At 28.1% G+C, this 11736-nt stretch overlaps 1 protein-coding gene across 1 annotated transcript; it reads right to left on the bottom strand.

The window, feature by feature from the left end:
• LOC109350677 (beta-carotene isomerase D27, chloroplastic) lies at positions 6085-9459 on the bottom strand. The gene is made up of 6 exons (XM_019591930.1): positions 9063-9459; positions 8363-8455; positions 7440-7501; positions 7023-7129; positions 6473-6568; positions 6085-6402 (listed from the first exon to the last, which is right to left on the bottom strand). Exons 1-6 carry the CDS (start codon positions 9453-9455, stop codon positions 6353-6355), a joined length of 801 nt encoding a protein of 266 aa, XP_019447475.1. The 5' UTR covers positions 9456-9459; the 3' UTR covers positions 6085-6352.

The raw sequence follows: 11736 nt of genomic DNA, 5'->3' as shown, positions 1-11736 counted from the left end.
AGTAGTTGTCTCCAAATATATATCTCCAAGAAAAATTTTCTCATGCAAAATAGGTAAAATTCAAAACTTTTCTTTCCTTATTATTGGAATGCTTAACCATAATTTCTCATGTTAATCTATCTATACTACTTATAACTAGCAGTGTACCCGTGCACTTACACGGGTCGCTTCTTTGTTTATGCATAATGCGCAAATAATGTACATATATTTTATAACGTCAATAAATCATATATCGAACCATTATATTTTTTGCATTCATATAGTTTCAATATTAACATTGGTTATTGAGCGTATATGTATAATATTAACATTTATATATGCATTTGTATAAGCATTGATTTGTGGAAAGTATAATTATAGAAAGTATTTGATTCTAAAATAACTCAATAAATAAAATTCAAATTTTATTGGATAATATCTCACCTCTATATTATCTATATAAAATTATAAATATAAAGACTTCTTTTTGCATCATATTTTTTGTAATTACATTTATAAGGACCATATAAAGTCATAAGGATTTTTTAGCATATCTCTTGAATGATTATTTTTATTTTAGATTATGTTCATTATGTATAAATATTTGAATATATTTTTAGCATTCAAATATAGTATAATTAAATATTATGTATTTGATTATGTTTTAGCTAATAATCATTGTATGAAAATAACTCATAAATTAAAGATTCATTTCTATTATTTGGAAGATATATTTTTCTATACAACCGTAATATTTTACTATACATATTTTTCTATTAAGTCTGTCATTTTTATAATATACATATTTGAATTAATATTTTTATTGTTGGAATTAAGTTAATTCATATGTATTATTAAATTCATATGTTGTGGATAACTCAATGTACAACACGTTATTGTTTACATTAATTTGTACTTTATGTTTCAAATCTTTGTGTATTAATTTTACTATTATTGTCTTATCTTAATTTTTATACCAAATGATTTGATGAGCTATTAGGATGTGATATTTTTTGTAATTTTTTAAAAAAACACATTAAGTTGTCATTTGATGGAATATTTTTTCTGATAATTTTAGTCAAAATAATAAAAATAGTCTAATAATTAATTTTTTATTCTTATATATTCCTAATTAAAATATATATCTTTTCCACGAATATATCTATTATTGTTATCTTTTAATTAAATAATATAATGATAGTAATTAAATATATTGGCGTTATATTCTCATATGTTATACTAATATATATTCAAAAATTGTTAAGATTTTTAATATTCTTAATCTAATATCTTTAATATTCTATTTATGTTATACTTATCATTATTACTATCTTAATATTGTAAAAGTAACATTGTAATATTAGAAGCAAACACTAAATCCGAAACAAAATATATTTATAATGAGTGTTGCCTAAAATTGAAGAATAAAAATAAGTCAAACAAAATATAAATCAAATATGCGTTATAATACATACAACTTTGTAAATCTTATGATTATTTTTAAGAAAATAGAGGTAAAAGAATCAATTATGTAATCANNNAATCAAATCAAGGACATAGTTTCTCAGTAATTTTAATAAAAATAAGACCATTATTATATTAATTTCAAATTGTGACTCATTATATTTTATAGTATTCAATTTATATACAATTTCTTGATTTTATAATTGATCTTATGTGTACCTGTATTAATTTATAGCTTGAAATATACTAATAATATTTCAAATCTTTGTGTATAAATTTTACTAATATTGTTTTATCTTATTTTTTATAAGGAATGATTTGATGAGTTGTTATGATGTGATAATATATTTCTCCGAATATTAATTTCATTAATATTGACATATTGTTTCTTATAAATCTTCTTCTCCTTTTTAGTAACACTCAACCAATTTCCATACACGTGAATGAGTTTGAGAGTAGAAGATGATAGATTTGTTAAATAAAATATGTGAAATTTATATGATGAAGAAGTTATATCTACCACAAATGAAGAAAAAATTGAAATAATATAAAAATAAAAGTTGATCACAATTTGAGTTATATCATACTTATGAGTTGGTTTTAAAAGTTAAAGATGATAAATTTGTTGATCATAATTTGATAAAATAATATAAAGTATATCAATTGACTGCCAACAGAAACATAAATTAAAAGAATAGTTGTAAGTGAGTTTGAGAGTTGAAGATGATAAATATGTTGAGAAAGGAAGAGACACCCTGAGGAAACTACAACCAGAACAATTGTGAGAAAAACTACACAACATTTTGTCTCTCCTTTATTATTTATTTAATGAGTCATTATGTTTATATTTGTAAACAAATAGTAAAAGATAGTTTTAATCGTGTGCGTAAGGTTGTATAGTAAGAGATGATGAACTTTTGGAGGGGAAACTTTGCATGAGATATTGACATGTGTCTCTAAGAAGAAAATTTTGCATAAGGTATTGACATGTGTCCCTATGAGTTTTTTTGTTATATATTTATTATTTATTTAATGAGTCATTATGTTTATATTTTGAAACAAATAGTAAAAGATAGTTTTAATCATGTGTATAAGGTTGTATAATATGAGGTGATGAAATTTTGGAGGGGAAACTTTGCATGAGGTATTGACATGTGTCCCTAAGAAGAAAACTTTACATATGGTATTCCTATGACTTTTTTTTGTTATATATTTATTTATTATTTATTTAATGAGTCATTATGTTTATATTTTTAAACAAATAGTAAAAGATAGTTTTAATCATGTGTGTAAGGTTGTATAGTAAGAGGTGATGAACTTTTGGAGGGGAAACTTTGTATGAGGTATTGATATGTGTCCCTAAGAAGCAAACTTTGTATAAAATATTGACATGTGTCCCATAGGAGTTTTTTTTTGTTATATAGTAAATAGAAGGGGAAACTCAAAATAACCACCCATCATTGTGTAATTTGTGGTTCTTCTTATTTTGCCCTCACTATTTTCTAATTTTTACAACAACAAAAACTATATATAACCTAATGTTCATCTCAACCCAATGTATATTTCATATTAATTGATTAACTATTTCTTCTTTCTTACATTATAATTATCAGTTTTTAGTATAGAATATGAATGTTAAAAAATTGAACATTACAACTATCGAACAAATTCAACTATAGATGACAAATATCTAACACAAAATATTATGTTGTCATTTATGACATACAAAGTACACATTATAAATGATATGAAAACGAGTTAGCAGGCACCACAGTGCCTGTCAACACGCTAGTACTATATAAAGCCAAAACTTGAAATAACTACCATCATGATTCTATTTATTTCTAAAGTAAAACTATATAATCTTAGATAATTATAATTAATACATCTTACTTTAAATTGGATATTATAATAAATACAAAAAATTATAACACCCAACAAAAAACATTCTAATTCTCTAAAATAAAAAAATACAAATTTAATACTTAATATTATAAAGTAAGAATGCGGGTCAACAGATACGAATTGTCTGTTGAAACGCTAGTATAAATAGTACAAGTTATCTCCAACCATATAGTATCATACCTATACAATCTCAAGATTCCTCTTAGTCTAATGTGTAATCTGATCATTAATGTGTCTATCTACCTAGAAACTTGTTTTAATGATATATGTTCCAAATTAATTTAATGTTACTAAAGTCAATCACCGAATTCAAATACTAAATAGACATAACTTGATGTTAGAAGAATATAGATGTTACCATTATTACTAGGCGTAATTAAGTCCACCGAATTGAACTCATTATTATACCTGTTAGAAGTTTCAAATATTAAAGCCTAAGAGAAGTTAAAGAAGTTATTGTTTCTTTTTTTTTCCAATGATAAATTTTTTATTTCATTACAATTAAAAGAATAAATGTATAATAACATATTGAGCTTCCTTTTATTTTTGAAGCACTTGTCTCTCTGGTATAAAATAGAATTTTTATTTTTACGCAATAATTATGACAATGAACAATATAGAGAAGTGTAATAATTTGTCTATAGCAATTAAGAGATTGGATCACATGAACAAAAAAGACCATAGAATCATAGAATCAATTAAAAAAGACAAAGATGTAGTAGGTTTTGCAAGCTAACATTTTTAATGAATTTTAAATTTTAAATTTTAAAATGGCTTGTAGCTAGAAAAAAATACCATAGAATCAATTAGAAAACTATAACATATATCATGTGATAAGAAAGATCACATGAATGGTCAAGGATTTCTATATTTCTTTCGGTGGGGAGAGAAGTGTATCCTATTAATTAATTAATTGGAATGCATGGTAGAAAAGATAAAGAGGGACCATGGTTTTAAATTAATGATTTAAAATTAAGTAGTTTATTTTAGATTAATAATAAATATGTGATTAAGATCATTATTCTCATTCTCCAAACATAGTAATAATGTCTCCAATTCAATACCTCTCCAAATGGTTTTTTCTTTCCTTTCTTGTAAAACAAACTCGATTTGTTGATTTTTTTTGTATATTAAAAGGAAATGATATATTATCTTACTAATCATCCTACACAAGGTGAAATTTTATTTATTAATGATTAATTTATAAGTTACATTAGTCACTTTCTTGTGGGTACGATGATTAGTATGAGAATATAATAGGAGGATATAACATTACTCTATATAAAATGTATTCTCATTATGAGTCATTATGAGTAAGTAACTAATCATTTCGGCGTACATGGTGTCGTGGTTGTCTCTCCAACAAATGTGTTCACAAAAACTGGTCATGATATTGATATAATGGTGTAACGGTTAAATCAATGCTATATTAATTAAACTGCATATTAGTGAAATTAGAAATACTTATATACTATATTAACATTGATGTTAAAAAAAATAAAGAATCTGACAAATACTTTTATTTAGACTATTTGTTAAAATAAAATGTGTAATTTGATGGTATACTTGTTTTGGAAGTATAAATAAACATAGTAGTTGATATAACATTTTTGTAAAACTTATAGTTTCATAACAAATTGTAATTTTAAATGAAAACCAGCCGGTATGACTGATACAATTTAAATGAAAATCGGCAGACATAGCTAGTTTTGATAGATATTGGTCGCTTTTAACCAATATGATTGCTTGATCAGTATAATAGTTGTACCATACCTGTATAGATATCAGTGTCGGTTATAAGTATGCCATGAACTCAGGAGCACTGATGACATGACATCATTTCCATATCAAAACCCAAATATACATAATCATAACTCTAGTGTTAATATTCTGAAAATTTTAAAGGCAATCTAATCAATGTTTTCAACATGATCCTAGTATAATGGTTGGACAAATTGTATGCAAGTTCACAAAGTTGCAGCATTATAAGTTGGAAGCTTAAAAATAACTAGCAATCAAAACTTAGAAGTAATATATGATTCATAGCATTCATTTCACAAGAGTTTATGATATTAATCCAAAGCACAGAAAATATACCACAAGGTTTTATCAATGCTACTAACTACTATACCCATAAAATGTAACATGGAAATTTCTAGTTGTTCAAATGAAACCTGAACATTGTTAAGCACCATACCAACAATTCTTTATCCATCTAACATATTTTTACTAGTGAAATTGCAATTCAAATTCATATTTCAATGCCTCAGCTGCAGCCTCTTCCTCTTCATCGTCGAGTTGTTGGAGGACGTGGAGCCAGGAGTCGAGGGCGTAGAGGAAGAAGCCGAGTTTAGAGTGGTAGAGGTTGGAGTTGGAGAGGGAAATAGAGGAGACAGTGAGTTCAAGGTGACCTATGTGGGTGAAGCCGAATTGGTCCAAGACGATAATCGGATGTCGTCGTTTCTTATGACGAAGGATAAGGATAGAAGAAGGAAAAAGATGATCGACTTCATTTTCATCATAATTGTACTTGTTCATCATACATATATGTGTTTTAAGTGTACTCTGATTTACGGGCAAATGAGACTTTGTTCGAAGTAATCATAACAAACAAACATTGTTACCGATGTATGCGTGCACATCGGACAGAACCTCCCGAAAATGGAATGGCCTGTAAGAACCGAGGATGGGTGAACATGATTAAAAACTTCAATTGATGATTATTTTCTATTTTAGTGCAATGTGCCAACTTAACATGTGATTAATATTGACATTGTAATTACAAGTATATGACTCAGCCAAGTCCTATGAGTTCAATAATCATATATGTATATGAAAAGAAAAGGTAAAATGCTAACAAGACTCTTACTATTTTTATGAACGACTTATTACACGAGACTCTTACGTAAGAGATTCGGCTTGGAAAGTGTAAATGTATATATCCTTATCCTTGCAAGCAAGCTAGAAGATTGTTTCCGTATAATCAAAAAGAGGTGTCTGCTGATCATGCTTGTAGCTTTGGGCACACACTGTTGTTTGGATTTGCCACAGTGCCTGCAAGTTTATTAACATGTTAGAAGATGAAAATCTTTTAGAGAATTGAATAGAAGAGGATCATACTTACATATTGCAGCATAGCATGGTTGTTTGGAAACTGGGTCCTCTTCAAATGGAGGTGGGACTTGGCCATACACCATGTCACAACTCATGTCTTCAAAATCTGATATTAAATTTAGTTACATGTCAAACAAGAAACGAATCAGTGTAGAGAATTTAGAGTCTGTTTTTGTGAGTTGTGTTTTAGAGGGGAAGACTTCAGAGTTATCTCACAAGTGTATTTTATAGCTTATAGGAATTTCCCTTCTCTCCATTATCCTTCAAAAACCAACTCGCAAAGGGTTCATTTGCTAGTTGGGTTTTGAAGGATAATGGAGGGAAAGAGAAGGATTTAGAGTCTTTCTTTTCTCCTCCAAAATTCAATTCGCAAACCTACCTTAAAGGTCATTTTGCGAGTTGAATTTTGGAGAAAAAGATAGGGTGAAGGAAGACTTCAAAGTTATCTTACAAGTATATTTCACGGTTCTTAAGTCTTCCATTTCATTTAATTCCTCTTTAAAAACCAACTCGTAAATAGACCCTAAGAACTTGTGTAAGTAATCATGGGGGGAGCTTACTAGGAATCATTGTCAATGGAAGTCCAAATTCATTTGTGAAAAAATCTTGGGTAGGGATCTTGCACATATTAACACACATTCCAACACAGCCACTATTCTCCAGATACCTTATCAAATAAAAACAACAAGCAAACTTATAACAAATGAACAAAAATTTGTTACAAGGTGCTCTAGTTAAAGCAAAAATGTAGTATTTTTCATACTAAATAGATACTAATAATCTTTTCCATGGTGTCTTTGTTCATGTCTTCGATCGGAACAAATTACTATAATTCGACCCGACCTACTAATCAATCTACATTGGCTCAATTGATTGCTATACTTCATATAAAAATGGCTCTAATTTCTACAGGCTTGTTTGGAAACACAGATAAATTATGCATAGTTTGAAATACAAATCTTAGACATGAAATTTACCTGCATTTCTTTATTCTGACTCCACTTTTTTGCTTCTGCCCATTTACCTCTACTTCAATAACCTGAGGTATATCAATAATCTAGATATCAATGATAGGAATAGGACTAACTAATATATCAGAAAATATGAAATCACATATATTAATATAGCTCATAAAATCTACAAACTTGAAACAAAATGAAAGCATTGGGATAATATTAATAGCATAGAAAACAACATGTATGCAACATAGCAGACAAAAACATTAGACAATCTAGAAATTGAAGTCTAAGGTATGTTGTTGTTCTCTCAAAATTGAAACATTAGACAACAACTTGGTACTTATGTTCTATCTGAAATTTTTTGGTTTAATCTTTGTTCTTAATTAAGTGATGATGTGATTAACAACACCATTGAGATTGTATCCTACATGTGACCGGTGATGACGTTCACACTTCATTCGTTACTTAACCGACTATAGGTCGAACTAAAACCAAACTATTGAAATATGTAAGAATGAAGACCGGCGAACAAAATTTCAAGGACTAAGACCAAAATCGAGTCAATTTTTCGGGAATACTTAATTAAACCAAAATCAAACTACCTCTTAGTTCACCCCTTTAACAGAAATTTGGGTTAAGGGAAATAGAAAAGGTTATAGAAACTTGTTTCTAGATATCATTGAAAAGAATTTACAAATTAGTTGAAGGATTCATCACCATTTGAAAACTGTTGCAGAAAATACATGGATCATAACAGGCATTAGTAATTGACTCAAAACAAAGAATTGCAGCCACGAACCTCGAAAGGGATTAGTTCCTTACCAAAAAAGTGAAAAGATACCATTGGTAGTACAAAAAAACAAAGAATTGTAGATCACACCTTAAGTATTATAGTAACACAAAACCAATTGAGGCATGGCAATGAATATTAACAAAATTACCTGAGAAGGACCAACTAACCATTGGAAGAAAGGCACTGTCAATGCAGCATTAAACTCTGCAGCCCATTTTGTTGGTGGAAATAATTTCCTGAACTGCACTAACATAACTATCCATATTTAATACACAGGGTTGAATATTCAAATTACACATACATATATAAGCCTCTGATGGGGAATAAAACTTGTCCAGTAGCTAATTACCTTAATCCTATTAGGTGTGATTGACTATTTGAATCGAACAACGACATAATCTTCAATCAAAAATCATGTCTATTGATAAAAAAATATTGATCTTTAAATCTTTCATAATTGTTTCACCTATAGTTTTTTCTTGGTCTCCCTCCACCTCTAGAAATTGGATAAACATTCATTTGATCCACCCTGCTTCTTTAGTCGGACTTCTAACATTCTCCTACACACGTGCCCAAACCATTTAAGAGACAATTCTACCATCTTTTTCTAGGAGCTATACCAACTTTCTAGGGAATGCATCCATTCATAATCATAATCCTATATCGTCTTGTGTGTTCAGTCATCCAACATAACAGTATGAATCAGTGTTTCAAATTGCACTCCACAACCGCAATTGCAATATTGCAGTTTCGAGAGTCTCCACAACACGGAACAACCACAATAAGACCCGAGACACAGCCGCAATTTAAAACACTAATATACGGTAATTATATATGAACCTGAGTACCTGAGCAGGTGCACCTGGAGGGAGCATAGAGAGTAGAACCTCTCTCACCACTTGCTGCTGTTGAATCCGTGACCTACGTTGCATTACTCTCCTTGACACATCAACAAAACTCTCATAATCATAATCCCACCAACCTTTTTTCTTATTCTTCTTATCATCATCATATTTAGCTACACCAATATCTTCTTTTGCTGCAAATTTTTCCATTTTTGTAGCAAAAAGAGACATGAATCCCTTCTCAAAAATGGTATCATTGTACCTAGTCTTTGTTCCAAATGGAGCAGGTTCACCATTTGGCTCAACTATCCTACTTCTAATGACACCAATTCTTGAACTATAATGCAATGATAATGGACTTAGTTGCATTATATTGAAGCTAAGAACCACCATCATAAGAATTCAGACTCACTCAACATGCATAATCTTATCCAAAATAATAGTTCCTCCTTCAAGATAATATGATCTAATATATATGATCATTATAATTCTAAACTCTAATATTTATACATTCATAATAAAAATATTTATACACAGTCGTTTCATTTGTAACTCTTTTATTTAAGAGTTAACGAGAATTGAAAATAAATGATAATATTATAATAATAGTATAAAAAACTCTTACGTATCCGTCCATACATTTTTTATCATAAATAAATATTCATAGGGTATTTTTTGTGGTGTAGAAGAGGAATGGGTTATATTGCATATTTGTATGGTCTGAGTTTAATTGTTATATGAGCCACACATTCCTTTAATAGGCAGAAAACTGAGTTACTTTTTTTGTGTAGATAAGTAGAAAAACAAATTATTTCTTACCTATATAACAAAAAAAAGTCTCTTATGACATGTGTCAATCTCTCAAGCCCTCATGACATGTGTCAATCTCTCATTAAAATTAAAGGTCCTCATGACATGTGTCAATCTCTCATTAAAATTAAAGGTTCTCATGACATGTGTCAATCTCTCAATCAAAACTTTCCCTCCAAAACATGTCAATCTTCCATTTTTGTTCATTGTACAATTTAATTATAACGATTAATGGACTCATATGTTTTTTACTTCGTGAAGAAATTACGTCTCACAATAAAGGGGATTGAATCCTTTTTCACATGTGAATTACTTCTCCACCATTATCATTTCATATCTCCATATTTTTCTCCCCCTTTCATTTCATATTTCTTTCTTCTTCTCTTACATGTCTACACTCCAATGTTTCATTCATCAATATTTATTTCGTTTAAACTTAATATGATGACTTCTATATCCCGCTATTAAATCTTCATCATTGTAGATTTGTTCTTATTTTATAAATATGTTATTTAAAGTGTATTTTTATTGATTTTTTCATTCATTAACTTAATATGATGGCTTCTGCATCCCGCTACTCAATCTTCATTATTGTAGATTTGTTCTTCTTTTGTAGATATGTTGTTTAAAGTGCATTTTTTATTTTTTTCATTCATTTGTTTACTGTTAGACATGTTCTTATTTTCTAGATATTTTAATTGATTTTTTATTTATTATGTAGGTGTATTCTTATTTTTTCTTTGATTTGTTTATATTGTATATATGGTGCGATTGATTTCATTATTTTGTAGATTTGTTCTTCCAATAATCATATTTCTTAGAGTATGATTTAGAAGGATTTCATCCCTAACAATAACCAAACCCTCAATAACTATGTTATGTACCCGATCTCCATTTATATATATACACATACATTTAGTTACAAGTTACAATAGTGTATTTGTTTGTTTGTTGTTATGAATTTATTTATCTTCTTATTTTATCTCTTAATTTTGCAGTTTGACTCTCCCTTAAAGCATATCTACGGATTAGTGTTATGTCTATGTGTCCATATCTTACTAAAATCTTCAATTTTATTCTCTTTTGCACAACAAATGAATTTGATTATTTTTTCTCACATGATATTTGTTAAAATATTTTTTCCTAGGTGGTAAGCAGGAAATATGAATTGGCCATATTCTTTGTTTCGACATTTTCAGAAAAGAATCCTCACATCCTATAATACAACGATTAGAAGTTATATTCATTATCTGAGTGTAGATTAATAGTTCTTTAATTTTATTATGTGTTTGTTCTTTTTCATTCGAAATTATTTTTTCCACTATCTGAATGTGTCAACTTTATATTAGTAAGGATAATCTTTAATTTCTTTTATTCTCATCCTAAATAATTTGGCATGTTTAATTGTTGAATATGTATATTTTATCTAATTAATCATAGTAAATGTGATCATCATATCAGTCATAACCACCAAAGACAATTTAATTTCATTTATATTCTACTATATAAGTAATAAATTTATGGAATATTAATATTTAATTCCATTTATATTCTGTTTTTTTTTTAATGTATGCATGGGTTACAAAAATATAATATAAATTTGCAAAATTATAGCTAATAAATTTGTGGAATGTTAATTGAGTAATAATTAGTCATTAATGCCTTTGAATGTATTAATTGAGTAACATTAATTGGTAGTTACACTTTAGAAACTGAAATTATTAGGCATGATTGTCTTTGAATGTATTTTGCTATATTATCTAAAAGCTAAATAATTGTCCTCCACAATTATATTTGTTATTTGATTTTTTTTATTGTGTTTTCATTGAGTTTTTCTTTAATAGGATGTAATAATGAAAATATTAAA

This window comes from Lupinus angustifolius, chromosome LG06 (genome assembly GCF_001865875.1).
Source record: "Lupinus angustifolius cultivar Tanjil chromosome LG06, LupAngTanjil_v1.0, whole genome shotgun sequence".
Lineage (NCBI taxonomy): Eukaryota > Viridiplantae > Streptophyta > Magnoliopsida > Fabales > Fabaceae > Lupinus > Lupinus angustifolius.
This window is presented reverse-complemented; position numbering and strand designations above follow the sequence as displayed.